The 14,530-nt window shown below is 49.9% G+C and overlaps 4 protein-coding genes across 4 annotated transcripts; 1 reads left to right on the top strand and 3 right to left on the bottom strand.

Annotated features, from left to right (window-relative positions):
* Positions 1 to 740: 740 nt before the first annotated feature.
* On the bottom strand, positions 741 to 1,628 carry C7M61_003003 (uncharacterized protein; the record flags this gene model as incomplete). The annotated part of the gene is made up of 1 exon (XM_024858359.1): positions 741 to 1,628. One exon carries the CDS (start codon positions 1,626 to 1,628, stop codon positions 741 to 743), a length of 888 nt encoding a protein of 295 aa, XP_024713269.1.
* Positions 1,629 to 3,029: 1,401 nt separating this feature from the next.
* C7M61_003004 (uncharacterized protein) lies at positions 3,030 to 4,895 on the bottom strand (the record flags this gene model as incomplete). The annotated part of the gene is made up of 1 exon (XM_024858360.1): positions 3,030 to 4,895. One exon carries the CDS (start codon positions 4,893 to 4,895, stop codon positions 3,030 to 3,032), a length of 1,866 nt encoding a protein of 621 aa, XP_024713270.1.
* A 1,315-nt stretch (positions 4,896 to 6,210) lies between these two features.
* On the bottom strand, positions 6,211 to 7,878 carry C7M61_003005 (uncharacterized protein; the record flags this gene model as incomplete). The annotated part of the gene is made up of 1 exon (XM_024858361.1): positions 6,211 to 7,878. The coding sequence occupies one exon, from the start codon at positions 7,876 to 7,878 to the stop codon at positions 6,211 to 6,213; it is 1,668 nt and encodes a 555-aa protein (XP_024713271.1).
* A 5,247-nt stretch (positions 7,879 to 13,125) lies between these two features.
* UME6 (Zn(II)2Cys6 transcription factor UME6) lies at positions 13,126 to 14,421 on the top strand (the record flags this gene model as incomplete). Its single annotated transcript, XM_024858362.1, has 1 exon — positions 13,126 to 14,421. The coding sequence occupies one exon, from the start codon at positions 13,126 to 13,128 to the stop codon at positions 14,419 to 14,421; it is 1,296 nt and encodes a 431-aa protein (XP_024713272.1).
* Between the last annotated feature and the right edge of the window lie 109 nt (positions 14,422 to 14,530).

Consider the following 14,530-nt stretch of genomic DNA (forward strand, 5'->3'; position numbering starts at 1 on the left):
GGGGATCCTTAGATGGTTCATTGCAGATACGTCAGGACGGTGGACTGTGACGTCGTGGATCGACAAACCTGCCGGGGTAGTGGATTCACGGACCTGTGATTTTGGTTTGTGGGATTAAAAAGTAGTAGATATGGGATTTCATAAAAAATTGGGTTCGTCTTTTGACCATGCAATTGAGCAGGCATCGTAAGAGCATAGCTGATGAAATAGATAGCCAGTATAGATGTACAGCACCAGCTAATTAGGACAATTTGGTCCGGTTTTGGCGTAAATCAATTTCCCCTCAACTCCTTCCTTTACTTTCCGTTGAAAACAACAGAAACCTTGGTCTGTTGTCCTGCCAATGCCTGTATTAGTTCCGATTTGAGCCCTTCCTAATGAACCCCCCAAACCATACCCCACAGACCGAAATACACCGTTTCAAAACATTCCAAACAGAAACAACCCCCTTTACAGCCACCCCTCCTTGTCCCAGTCCATTCCACCCTGAAACCAATTTTTTATGCCTCATCCTTGTTTTCACATTCTGTGTGAGGCTGTCAAGCCAAGTTAAAAACCGCGATCAGCTGCATAGTTGCAACCATTCCACACTCCGATCATCACCACTCAACGGCCACAAACAAACAAACACCCAAGCAATCCTCCAATTCACATTGCAATCCACTCAATTGCAATTCTACAGCAACTCTCCAAAAAGTTATCCAAATCTTGTATTCTCGTGTCTCATCTAACTATCTACATTACTTTCCCGACGAGACCCTGACGTAGATCTTGCTCTTCGCCTGGATGTATCCCATCATGAAATCTTCACACTCACAGTTGTTGCTCCGGCCACCAGGGCTCTTGAGAGTCACGCCCGGAAGCGTCAGGTCCGGGAACACTAGGGCGATTTTCACCCCATCTTTCGAGCACGGCAACTTGCCTGCTAGCTTGAACAATATCACATCCACAAGCTCGTTGGTGCTCCGGAGCCGGTCCTTGCGGAGCTTGAGCGCCACAATCTCTTCTAGCAGCTCTCGGCACGAGATCTTGAGCTTGAGCACATTGGCAGGATCTAGCTCTTCCTTGGACTTTCTCAATGTGCTGCTTCTCAGAGGAGGACTCAGGTGCATCCGGCGTTGGGTATGGATATGTGGAGGGATCTGCCAATTGGCGGCTCGAGGCACCAGGCCCAGAGACGGCTTTCTGGCAGAAAGCGTCCGTTCACGAGACTCGAGGCGGGTGGACTCCTTTTGTGCATTGAGCTTGCCTGGAGGAAGCCGAAGGTCTGCCAGCGTGAGGGAGTATCTGCGTTGTTGTTCGATTTTTTTCCGTGGATTCTGGGGCTTCAACAAGCTGAGCAGTCTGACAGGCTCGCTGGACCGCTCCATGGGAAGAGGAGGTGTTACGTACTGGGACGTTGGCCTCGATGGTGTTTTGGTATGAAGCACGGTATTCGTATTGTTTACCGGTGTCTTGGCAGGAGCGGTTGGACACTTGTGGCTGGGGGGTTTTTTGAGTTTGTGTTCTTCCTTCAATGCTGTGGACGACGTGGGACTGGAAGGGGCCGAGTCGAAGAGGGACGAATGGTCACTATCCGAATCGGAGTCGTTTTTGCTGAAGGTGCCGGGGACGTTGAGGACGGTCATTTTTTTGGGTTGGGAGCCGCCAGATTTGACTTTTTTTTCGATGGGTATAGCGCCGGACCGGGCTCAGGCAGAATAAACACTAACGGTTAGGAGGAAAAGGCCGGACACCGGAGGGTTATATGGAGCTTCTGCAAAAGAAGAAGTGGAGCACTGGTTTGGGAAACCTATTGTTACGCTTTCGAGAACCACAGAAGCAGTGCAGGAGAGGACCAGCCACTGAATAAAACAGTCCTTTGTCCCGCTGTTTTTTCTTTTTTATGGGTATTGTGACTCGCCAATCCGCATGTACGGTGAAGGAGCGCTGGCGCTGAACCCCGAATAAGGTGCTCGAGCGGTGGGCCGCGTGCAGGTCCACACCTTGATTATGCATTACCGAACGTACAAACCTCTCTCTACGCGCCGTGCATACATCAACCTACTACTGCCGCCAATAACCCTGCGGGTGGTGGGCCCATACTTTCGGAATGCGGCTGTTTGGCTTCTTTCTTGCCAGGGCTTCTGCCACACTGCCACACGTTTTCTTCGCTGCTGCCACGCCAATCTTTTCTTCTGTTATTATATGGGGTGATCCGCGTTCTTGGTTCGTTTATTTTGCGCTCCTCTGCACCACCCCACGCTATGTACAAGAAACTCTCTTTAAAAGCCCTCAATCCACACGCAGAGAAGGTTTTCCTACTGCCCAGATGCAGCCGGACTTTTCACCATCGGTCTTATATGGTCTCTTCGCCACTCCCCTGGGAAACCTTAAATAACGCTCGCTTGTGGCTGAAATGGCGTTATACTCAAAAGCTTCTTTCAACCTGTCAACGCCCAATTAGGCTTCTGTATTGCTATAACCGATCGGGATCTACCTCCATTCAGCAACTTCCCTCTCAATGCGTGTTTCTTCTCTTGCCTCTCGGATAGGCGCAAGTGGTGATCGCCAATGTTATTTCATTGCAAACCGGGCTTTGTCTAGGCTTCGCTGGGTACCTTGTTGAGTGCCTCATGCTGGAGATCTACGTCACTTCTCATGCTGCATGTGCTTGTGATAAGAAAGAGGTTGGTGGATTTCTGTTCCTGGAAAAGTGGAAACTGGCCTTCTTATTGTGTTGGTTGATGGGTGTTACTGAAACTCGCAATCTCCGCTTTCTCCATTTAATACAAAGGCCGTCTTGAGGGGTTTTCCGTACAAACAAAGTGCTTTCTTTCGTAGGACAATAGAATGCGTTCAGGCGGGACAGGCTAAACTACATTTGGGCCCAGCTCTCATACACCGGACGCTTGTGCCTGCTGGAACGCTTTGGCGAGTCTCGTTTCGCTGCCATGGTGGCTTCGCTCGGCTCAAGTTGCCCATGCTTCCTCTCTTGTATCTTTTTCTCATATATCCTCGTTTCAACCCATATATACTTTGTGGTGGCCTTAGCGGACCCGCTGGAGCTTCAAGTGGGCTTTGGGCCTGCTTCTGACGTAATCCATAACGCCGTGCTCATCAAGCCCAGACCTGTCCAACGCTTCTTCAAAAGGCCTGAGTGTGTAGTGGTGGATCAAAGCCGGATCCTCGTAAATCTTCTTCAGCACCATGTGCTTCAACGACTGAAGCGAGTGCAAGTCGCTGCGTCGAACACGCAAAATCACCTTGTCGTCATCCTCGTTGCATAGCGTTACCTTGATCCGAACATACTCGCTGTGCTTCTGCTTCACTTTTGTATCTTGCGTGATGGTGGCCGTGGAGGACGAGGCGGACATGTACGCTTCCTTGTGCTTCTTGGGCAGCAAAGGCCTGATTTGCTCATCCTCCTCGCTTCCAAAGAGCTTGGGTGGATGCCTGGCAAACGTCTGGTCTAGGCTCAAAATGGGCGTTTTGGGCTCGCAAGACAGGCTCTTGTGGCGGGCCGAATTCAGCATGAGCGAGTCTTCTCCGCTCAGGTAATGTGTGCTGTTGAGGCCCTGGCTTCCGATGGTGCTGACGGAATCGTGGCTGACGTCACTGGCTGGAGCTGCCACGTCCTTGGCTTGTGCCATATTTTTGTAGCGAATGTCGGGAAGGTCAATTGGGTCTTGCAAGGTGGTTTCGTTCAGGTTCATCTGGGAGTCGCTGGAATCGGTGGTTTTGGTTTCCTGGAGGTTCAAGCCGGCCTCGTCTTCACCGTAGCCTGCGAGAAGCAGTGAAAATGTAGAAAGTGTCTGAGAGCTCTTGGACTCTGCCATGGGCGATTCAGTTGTAGCGGTATTTTCAGCTTCTGGAGTGTTGGGCACCGTAGGAATACTGGATGGCGACACAAACGACGGCATCAATGCTGCAATGGAGGGAGAAGTCGACATTTGTCTTTCCTTTGGCGACATGGACAACTGCCTTTTCTGCTTTGGTGGGCTCTTTTGAGCTGGAGACGGCGTCTGGGCCACAGAAACGCTCTTGAGCGACATGTCTGCTCTCAGCAACGAGTCCACTATATTGACCAGGTCCTTGTGGAGCATGTCGTTGATTTTGGCGTCGGCAATCGGGGCGTCTCCGGGACGAATGACAATTCTTTTGAACTGCTCGTCGTCAATGAACTCGATAAACTCGTCACACGCCCGGACTTTTTCAATAATCAAAAGCTGTCTCAAGTACTTGCTGAGCTGGCCCGCCACTTCGAGCAAGTTCTTGATGTCCGCTTGGTTGGGCGATGTTTTCTGGTGTGTCTTGTCCATCAGCCCTCTGGGTTTGGGGAACACAGGAAGCGGCACCAAACGACCCAACGACGTTACGAGCGCAACGTGCAAATTGTAGAAATCCTGGTAGTACTTGCAGAGGAAAATCTGCTTGCCAGAGCTCATGGTGATGTCCAACCGGTACAAGTAGCGCATCTTTCTGTTCTGGAGCACCGTGTTGATGCGGATGTTTTTGATGTGTTCCTTCTTTCTCTGTGACGGCGGCTTGGTCTCGAGAAGCCATTCGAGTGTGATGGGGTTTTGGATGTCGTTGGCCACAATGTCAACGTACGACGCTGGAACTAGTCCACTGTCTGTCTTGTCGATGAATTTGACCAAAAGCCAGCCGTTCCCGGGTCTGTGGACGAGTTTGACATAGTCATTCCGCTTGACGCTGATTTCCACAGGCGATTCTGCCGTGAAGTCGTAGCGGGCTCTCAACACAATCACTGGATCCCGGGTAAGAGGTGAAAACAGTGGAGAAGGCTGTAGCGAACCCGTAGGAGACTTTGTGTTGATGGGAGACGAGATGGCGAGTTTCTTCAAGTTTCTAGAAGACTTGTACTGCTTGGCAGCAAAGAGACTCGTGGACATGATGAGGCTGCTTTGTGGAGAAAGGGAGCTGAGATGAATATGTCGATTGAAGATGAGGTTGTGGTGGAAGCAAAACGAGTGTCAGGAAATGAAGTCCACTTTATCAACAAGGATGTGGGTGTAGATCTCAATGGGCAGAACCAAAACACAGAAACAATGAGACCGGAGGGATGCTTCGAGCTCAGAACGCAAACAATAAATAATTATTGTTGATGAGTCCAGAATCCTTTGGGAAAAGCTTGGAGCAGACGGAGGGGTGAAATCTCTTCTTTTATCTGAGTAGAAGCCGAGGGGGCAATATGTAAACACTGGCGGACGAGAGACCGCTTTAAGGAATGAAGTTTATACTGGACCCGAGAGGTTAGCGGAGGAATGATATGCATACACTGTTGGAATGAATATGCGTGTTATGAGAGAGAGCAAAACACAACTATTGTTTGGAGATGCGTGTATGCATGTCGCCGCACGCGCCTCTCGGCCCTCTCTACAGGGCACTGCATCGCCTCGCGCGACTTTCCTGCTCCTACACGCGTGCACTGCAGTACCCGACAGCTTTATTCAATGTTCATTTCTGTGGCCTGTTGTTCCACCTGCGGGTTGCTGCGTGTTGGGTTTGGAGAGAATAACACCACAAATTAACCAGTACAGCTACCTCACCAAATGTGTGGTTTTCTTGGAAGCGCCCTTCGCCACAAACGTTTCCCATGTCTTTTGATGCACTGGCTAGACGGGTCCACCTCGGCAACGCTTTAGTGCCAAAATACGACGCCTCTCGTCTATCATGTTGTGTCACCTGCGCCTAGTTTGTAACTTCTCCTTTTTTTTTTTCAACCAATACCAACGCAGGAGCACCCTCCAGCCTCCAGCGGCTCAACCTCTCAGCGGCTCAACCACCTACACTCTGACAGGCTTTGTGAACGCCACGCCTAAAGGATAGCATGCGGAATTTGGAAAACTAAGCCTGCCCTGCCAACGGTGAAGGCTGGTGAATTGCCGTATTAGCATCCATACCCGATAACAATGAAGTCAACACGTTTTTTGCGCTGTCTATGGGATTGTTTAGGTCCTACACCAAGGGTGTTTACATACTTACGGAGACGGCGGTATCCCTCAATTCAGAGACATTCAATCCGATAAGGGTAAATTAGTCAATAACACAAAAAGAAGCTGCCCATTTCTGCACCACTAAAGCACGCTCTAAACGGTTCGTACATGATTATTAAGATTACAATTATTTAGCCACCTAACAGCTGGTGGGTAGTACAACGTCGCATAAAAAGCATAGCTTGAACAAGCTTTAGCCTCAAAACGCCCCTCACGTCACAAGCACATTCACATTCTCACTGGCCCGAATATGTGCTAGTAAATCAGTCAGCCCGGAATCCATCTCCTCGTAGGTGTCGGAGTCAGGCAAATTGATATAGAGATTATTGAAGGCCACTTTTTGGTATATGAGGCGCTTGAACTCAGCAAGAGACGTCACCTCGGGCTTATTTATCCTGACAGAAAGTTTGTCTTGGTTTTGTGTCTTTATCTGGCACCGTAGCTGGCCAGGCCCTAATTCGGGTGTTCCCTGAACAGACCTGCTGTTTAGGGAAGGAGGCAGAGAAAGAAGACTGGTGTCAAAAGAGGCCTCGGCCGAAGTAGGCCCGGAAGTTTCGGAACCGGTGGTGGTCCTCACGGACTTTGTCCTGGCAAACGGGTTACCATTCACAGCAGAAATCGACACCGGCTTAGGAGGGGGGCTTGTATGGACCATTGTAGGAGCCGTGGCGGCTCTTTGTGGCTGCCATGTTGTTTTCAGTCTTGTGAATTGGCTGGGTTCGCCAGGGGGTGCTTTCCTTGTAGGACCGTGGCGGGGCTCTTTGGATGTTTTTGACCTCAGAAGATCACGGGTCGTTTTGGCACGCTGGAGGTCGCCCTGGTAGCCCACAATTTGCTGGTAGTGATTATAAATATTTCTTGAAACGGGCTGCTTGGGACCTACACGGTCGTTGGGGTTGGGGGAGCTCATGGGGAATTTTTTAGCCTGGTCCTCCTCCTCACGCTTATCCAATACAGCATGGAGCCTCTCGCTTTCGGTTCCGTTATCGGCCTTGTGATGGGAATAAATGCCCACAGAGCCAGGCAAAACCTTTTCGTTGATAACCTCGTTGGTTTCATTGAGCTGCTCTGCAACCACGAATCCAGGGGCTTTTTCGTACTTGGCATCGAGCCATCTGAGCAACGGAGGCAGCACCTGGTAGTGCTTGTTCAGAATAAGCAGGTTGATGTACTGGTCGAGATCTTTGCACCGCTTGACAAGAAGAGACCTGAGCTCTGCCGATTCTCTTTTGTTACTGGGGATGGGTTCAGGCAATTTGGGCAACTTCAAGAACTCAGGAAGCTCCTGCTCCTTGGACGCCAGCTGCCACTGCTCCACATGCTCAAGAAGAGACGCATGGAGAGTATAGAAATCCTGGTAGTAGCGGCACAAATACGCCCTTTCTTGGGTGCTATAGGTGATGTCGACTCTGTACCAATAGCGGTTTTCGTACAAGAGGAAATTGGAAATGGAGGCAGCGAGTGGATATGGTCGGTTGTTGATGGTTATTGGAGCGTTATTGCGGAGGAGCTGCTTGACTTCGGCATCGTAGAATGTCGTGTTTCCTAAAACTGTGGATGCGGAGGTTCCAGTCTCGTGAAGCCACTGTAAGGTGATGGGATTAAGCGTGTCGTTCACGGCAATATCGACGTAAAGACAAGGGACAAGCCCCGGGGACGTGACTTTTTCGACGGATTTCACAAGCACCCAGCCATTGGCGAGTTTATCCAAAAGCTTGAGCACGTCTCCTTTCTTGACGGAAAACTCAGACGCCGACTCGGCGACAAAGTCGTACTTGGCAACCAAAATGACATTGGCCTTGAGCTTCGAGTTGACCTGGTCGGCCAAGGAGGGCGGCGAGATCTTCAAGTTCCTGAGCTGGTTGCTCACAACAGGCATGGTTTGTTCTTGGGGTGTTTGTTAAGATAGTTTTGAGAGAGTGCTTACGCGAGACGCAATGCAGAACGCGGGCTCGAGATAGCACAGACGGTGGAGTGACGTGAAAAAGGGTTCGTGAATGGGCTCCCTAATAAACAACAAGTAGTAGTGTTTGGATCTGTTTACGCCGTTGAGGGTGGATCTCCTATGATTGGGCGTCAGAGGGTACAATACGCGACCTTGCACGGCTGGTAAAGTACGGCAGCTTAATGACGCGGCTTGTTATTTTTAAAAGGTGCGCCTAAAAAAAAAAAAAAAAAAAAAGTGAGCGTTCCTGGGTGAGACCCCCCATCCCAGAAATGCACAAAGGACCATTTTTCAAGCAGATGTCACTCTGATTTTGTCTCACGCGTCTGCCAAGACCCTGTGGACCAATCACCTCGAGGTTTCCAGCTGACATGCTCAGCGCGGCTGGAGTAAATAGTCGTAAGACACGGATTTTTAGACAAATATGCAACGGCGGACCGATACGTCAGGCAATTCTAAGAGAGCTCGAGGTACGACTTTTGAGACACGAGCGGAAGCTGCAAAAAAATAAGGTTTGAGCGTTTAGACGGGGCCGTTAAACGACGTCACAGGTGCCAATGGGCCCAGATCGTAAGGCGGTCCCGTTCTGGCGAAAAACCGGCTCCTTTGGGAACAAAGAAATGGGCGTTTTGGCGTTTCTGGGCACCCATTGAGCCGTTGAAGAGTAATTTACAAAAAAAGGCAAAAAACAGAGCACACAGAATGTTGTGGATCACAAAGGGGCATGTTTCCAGCACGCGAACCGGGAAACCACGCTGCAAAAGCAGCCAGGCGGCCCAGATTATATAATGCTGGTCGGTCGTTCTCCTTTCGGCCATTTGTGCTCCACCGAACAGAGGCACAGTCGGTATCGCTGGTAATCCGAAAGTTGGTAAAATATGTGAAGAGTTGGAGGAGATGGAAAAATTTTTTTTTTATCGCACTCCCAGACGCCTGCGTGCGTGTACCATGAAGACCCTTTAGGGCTCCCGAGATGTAGATAGGAAAGCAACGGCAAGATATGTTTTTGTGGAATTTTTTCATATTGTGCTACTTTTTTGCCTTACGAAGGACTTTTGGCTAGACGAGGTTTGAAACAAATTCCCACGGAACAAAAACGGGCCGAATCCCGGTCCGGTGGTGATTCGTTGCACCCTGGCCAAAACGCCGTAGACGACATTCTGTCTGTTTCTTGATATCAATTTTCTTAGGAGGTAATTCTACAGCCTCGTCTTGGAAGCCTGGGCGACGTAACAACTCCGAATATGCTCTCTTAATTGCTCAAGAATTGTTAAAGAAACCTTACAAGCTTCAAAATTGCTGAAAATTCACCCCCACGATTGCCACAGATTCGCCCCCCAACGGCCACGGAATTTAGGACCACTTCCTCCCTCTCCTCTATGCCTTAATTAGCAATCACCTAATCTCATTGGCTTGCTTATCGCAAAAACTCTCGTCAGGGCTCAACAATTATTACGTCTTTGCCGCCTTGCGCAGGGTATCTGAAAACCATACCAACACAATCACTCAGTTCCTCGGCATGTCGAAAACAATAGATAACTCCCCTTTCATGTAGCCAAGCTCGATGTTGCTTTTTGCAACCATTTGAGCCCTAGGCCAAGGATCCATAACCCCAAGGGTTTCTACCAAAATAAAAAATCGCTTTCTTGGATACTACGCCAGGCTGCTTGCAATGTAGAGTACCTCGTAGCTCGCCTATTTTTGCTCTGATAACCTCCCATGTCATGATCTAAAAGCTCAGCGGGAAAAGAGTCTCAGAATTCAAGGGGTGTCCCGATGAAATGCCAGTTGACGTCAAGAGTCTCATCTAATTCTTTCCTCGTAACTCTTCACCAACGCTTTCAGCCAAGCGAAACCCTCACCAGCACCACAGCCTGGTGCATCATGTATCGTGGGTCCGAAACCGGCGCTGAAAAGCCGGAACTCAATTCCTTATTGAAACTAGGGCGGCGGCTTGCAGAAGACAGCTTCTGCGGCATGAATGCAAACTTCCAGTGCAGATATCTGTACCTCGGTTGCTCTGGCGAAGCAGCAAAGATCAATACGGCAGGGTTCTGTGGACTCGACAAGATGAAGTTTTGTGGACTTCCACATGGCGTGAGGTGAAGCACTCCGAAATGGTGCAATCGTTGTTTTGTTACACAAAATGGTGCATTGAAGCTAGACCTCCCTCCTCCATCGTCCATTTAGGCAGTCTGGCAGGTCAACAAGTGCCCGTAAATACGGCCGATACTCTACACAAAAAGGCCGCCTCTATCATGACCACTAAGCATCGTTTAGACGCAAGTTATCAAGCACAAGGTCATCCCGCCCCTGCGGCTGGGAAACGCAGGCGCTGTGTTGCTTCTTCCATACACAAGCGAGGTGCAACACTCCTTAGCAAAGAAACACAGCAGCAAGCGCCAGGGTCTTTCCAACGCAGGTTGTCACCGATCTCTTGAAGTAAGGAAATCCAGGGTATCGATGATCTTGCAGCGAACTTTTTCACTGGTGGGGCTGTAATGTTTTGCATCTGAAATCTTTCCAACGTCCTGGGGCCAGATTTTATTTTTTTACCAGCAACAGCGCCGCCCCATGCCCCGAGGAAAATTTCTTCCCGCCTTGCTCGTAATCCCTAATCGAACATTTATCCGAGGACTGAGCCTACGAACGTGCATTGAAAGAAGATGCACGATGGTTTAAACGGCGCTTAAAGCGAGCAGGCGCTTACGCCCCCTGGACTCGATACCCGAGCCCTGAAGGGCTGTATCCTAGCGGAAAAATGTGGGAAAGTGAATAAGCTTTTAAATTTGGAGAAGAAGGTGGAGTAACTGTAGAGCTTGACGTGGTATGACGCTTGAGCTCCGTAAATGTATCGTTCCACAAGGAAACGGTCGTTCTATTTCGCCAGATCTTGCTAAAAAATATGTGCTGGTTGCGTTAACGAAACCCCTCTTGCGTTCTAGAATATCATGAGATAGTGACTTCCATGTCTGGTTTCAGTTTGGAATACGCAAGCATTAGCCGTCTACGCTAGAGTTTTTCCGATTCAGGACACTGGATCTGGTGATTTTCAGGAACCCGAACTCAATTGCCTTGGTTGCCCCCACTGGCCAATGGTCACAGCAAAGTCGTATCTGGGTGCTTTTGGGGTCAGCATTTCTGAATTCCGAAAAAAATAGCCTCTCCCGGGGCCCTGTGTCCGTTTTTCCGTTTTCACGATTACTTCAAGTGGGTGTTTGTTTTGCGATTGACTAATAATCCTCTGTAGTTTACTAATTACGCCGTGTGCAACTTCAATTCTCCAGCTGCTCTCCCATCAATGGCTCCTCAAAGAATTGGACTATCTACTTTCCTTATCTATTCGTCTAAAACCAGCTCCCGCCTTAAAAAGATCCCCCATGTGAGATGTCATGGAATAGTCACCCTGACCTCTGGAAAAGCATAGAACCGCCTCAAGAAAGTGGAAGACGCCGAAAGACTATCCAGCTCGCATAAATGTAGCCCCCACCCTTGAAGCAACAAGGCAGCGGACCCAATTGCCGTCGGCCCTACGTGTGACTCCGCCTTTTACGCAAGCGAGATTCAGGAAAAAGGTGGACCCAGGCATCCGGGCATCACGCCGAAGCAAGCGAAGCTCCACAAAATGTAGATGTTGTGCTTGGTGCATTTCTGAAACAAATGTATCGATTGGGAAGTGTCCACGGATACAATGCACCTCTTCTAGCCCACTTGCTCTTGCATCACTATTATAAATACCCCTAGATCCTCGAGGCGGGCCGGAACAAAACACAGATTTTTGCTACGTGAATCGACCCAGCACGGAAGCACCGTGTCGACGTTCTAGAGTGCCTGATCCCCAAATCACAAGTGAAGCCAATCACAAGTGACGTGCCCCCAAAAAAATAATAACAAGAGATAAGCAAAGTCTTGTGACGATCTCTGCTGAATATTAAAAGTTGGGGAAACCTCCAAGCGCCCGTCATCCGCTTTCCCCTCTAGACCCACCTGCCAGAACCTACGTTTGTCTTTCTGGCCAGCAACCCCAATAAAAAAAAAAAAAAAAAATAGAATAATACCAGAAGGCAAAAACCTTCCTCACCTCGTCTCCTGCCCAACACAGAAGTGCAGATTTTTGCAGCGCCAACGGTCCACACGCCACTGCAGCCAGAGCATCTCGAGCCACCCCAAAAAGGAAATCTTCCCCTCGAGACCGAGACCAACCAGCAGACGCCGGCATCGATTTATCCGTTTGCGCCTTCCCCAAATCCACACACTCCCCCATTGTCGCCCCTCTCTAGGCGAAATTTTTTATTGTTTTGTGCTACGCTTTTCGGCTGTCGCGTAGAGATAAAAGCCTCCCGTGTGGCTTATTGTCCTTTACGTTGAACCTGCGCCACCTGTACCGCTTGTTCGCCTGTACCTTAACAGCTTGCGTATCTGTCTGGAACGGTCTGTGTGCGCCGTTTTAGTCGTAGCGACCCAGGGCCCATTTTTAACCGAGAAAGCGAGAAGCCGCTAAGTGCCTTGGAGCTGCCTGGTGCCTTAGCGTGTGCAAACGGCGCCTGTCTGCTAATTTCCCACTAAGACACCGCATAGGCTGCATAGTGCCTAAGTAAGGTATCCTGCCGTGCAGCTGCTGCAAAAGCACCACAAAAGTCTTTGTTCCGAGCCCCAGGCCCAGCAGCCTTTGTCAACGTACGTTTTGATCGTACAGCCTGGCCCCATTTTCATTATTATTATTTTCCAACCTTAATCTTTGAGTTTTATTTGTTTTACAAACTTTTCGTTTGTCCTACCTGGGGAAAAACAAGATAATAATCCCTTCATCGCCCCGCCTGTCCGTTTTTTGACAAGCTACTGGATAGCCTTTCTTTTGTCATTTTGCCTATCGGTTCCCGATTCATCTCACCCCTCCCCGGACTATACATCGCTTCCGCGTGGCTTTACAGACCCTCCCTTGTGCCATAAAAGTGCTCCGACTCGCCTGTCTCGCATACCTCACCGCTTTTTCAAGGGTCTTTCTTCCTCCACCCCACCATACATATCAGGGTCTCCCCACCTCCTCCAGGTCGATCTTTTTTAATTTTCCCAAAGTCTTTGCCTGACTCAATTGACTTCCGTCCCTTCCTTCGTTTCCATTTTTTTTTTTTGTTGTCCAAAACCTGCTCACCTAAAGCAGCTTGACCTCCACTTTCGTTTATGACATCCTTCTTCACTTCGCCAGCATCCAAGCCCTCTTTGATTGACGGCACAGACTCGCTCAGCTTTGACATTCTAGACCCGCCTGAGCCCTTTCCCCTTGCAAATACTCCGTTTGACTTGGCTGCAAAATTGTTGTGCCAGCAGACGTACGCATATCAGGCTCAGATGGACCCCCACAAACATAATATCCCGGGTTCCTACAACCACGGCCACCCCCACAATCACGACCACAGCCCGGAAAACGGCTTTGTCGCCCCGGACCCTTTGCATCGCCAGCTCCATGCCCAATTGCTTCGACAGAATGCCCTGGACATGCTGGGCTTATGCGCACCTCCAATGGAATCCTTTGACCACCCGGTCCCCGAGGTGGGAAACGTTCCTGAATTTTTCAACAGCTCCATGGACTGCTCGTTTATTGAACTGAGCTTGACTGAGTCTCACATGGACTACGACCACTTTCTGGTGATGGAAAATGAGCTGTTTCGCCAGCAACTGCTCCAGCAGCCTGTGCCCCATAAACCAGCTTCTCTGCACCACCCTCCAACCCAATCTACGCCTTCTTCAAGCACCCTGTCTATTTTGACTCCGGTCTCTTCGGTGGCAGAGGACACCTGGGCCCAATTTCCAGGGTTCCCTTCCAACAATAGCAACAATGGCGCTGCCATTGGCCAATTCGCAACCGCATCTACACTGCGACAGCCCGAGATCCACTCGTCCACGGCTCACTTTGGACCTGCTGCCCGCAAATCTTTTAAAAACTCGGTCCGGTCGTTTGCCCGGACGCCTGAGCTGCCCATGCGTCGCATCAACTACCACTACCTCCATGGTGCGACCACGAATAAAGCCGAAACTGCGCTAGGCTGGGCATCGTTGCCCCAGAACCGCAGGTCGACCGCCTCAAGAACATCTCTGGCATCAACAAACCCCTCTTCTTCCCGTTCGGGTCTGATGCTCCTGGAGCCTCACGAAGAAAGATTTCATGTCTCGCCAAGACAGCCTGCCACACAGAAATCGATTATTGAAGAATCCCACGAGCATAATGAGCCTCAGCCTGCTCCTCCCAAGAAGAAGCACAAGAGACGCCACACCCAGAAACGCTCCCGAATGGGTTGCTGGATTTGCCGCATCAAGCACCTAAAGTGCGACGAGACTAGGCCTGTTTGCAACCACTGCAAGCGCTTCGGCGTTGCCTGTGACTACAACCCGGACAGGCCCGATTATGTTTCTGACATGAGCCTCCGGCGCAAGAAACTCAATGAGCTTGCATCTCAAAGGCGCAGAAAGAGACGCTGAACGCCAAACCGTATGTAAAATAGACTTGACGAGAGTAATGTTGCGTGATAAAAATCTTCATTGAAAAAACGTAGGAATATCTCCAGGAATGCCATTCGCTTAACGTGCA

Source organism: Candidozyma pseudohaemuli, assembly GCF_003013735.1.
Source record: "Candidozyma pseudohaemuli strain B12108 chromosome Unknown scaffold00007, whole genome shotgun sequence".
NCBI lineage: Eukaryota > Fungi > Ascomycota > Pichiomycetes > Serinales > Metschnikowiaceae > Candidozyma > Candidozyma pseudohaemuli.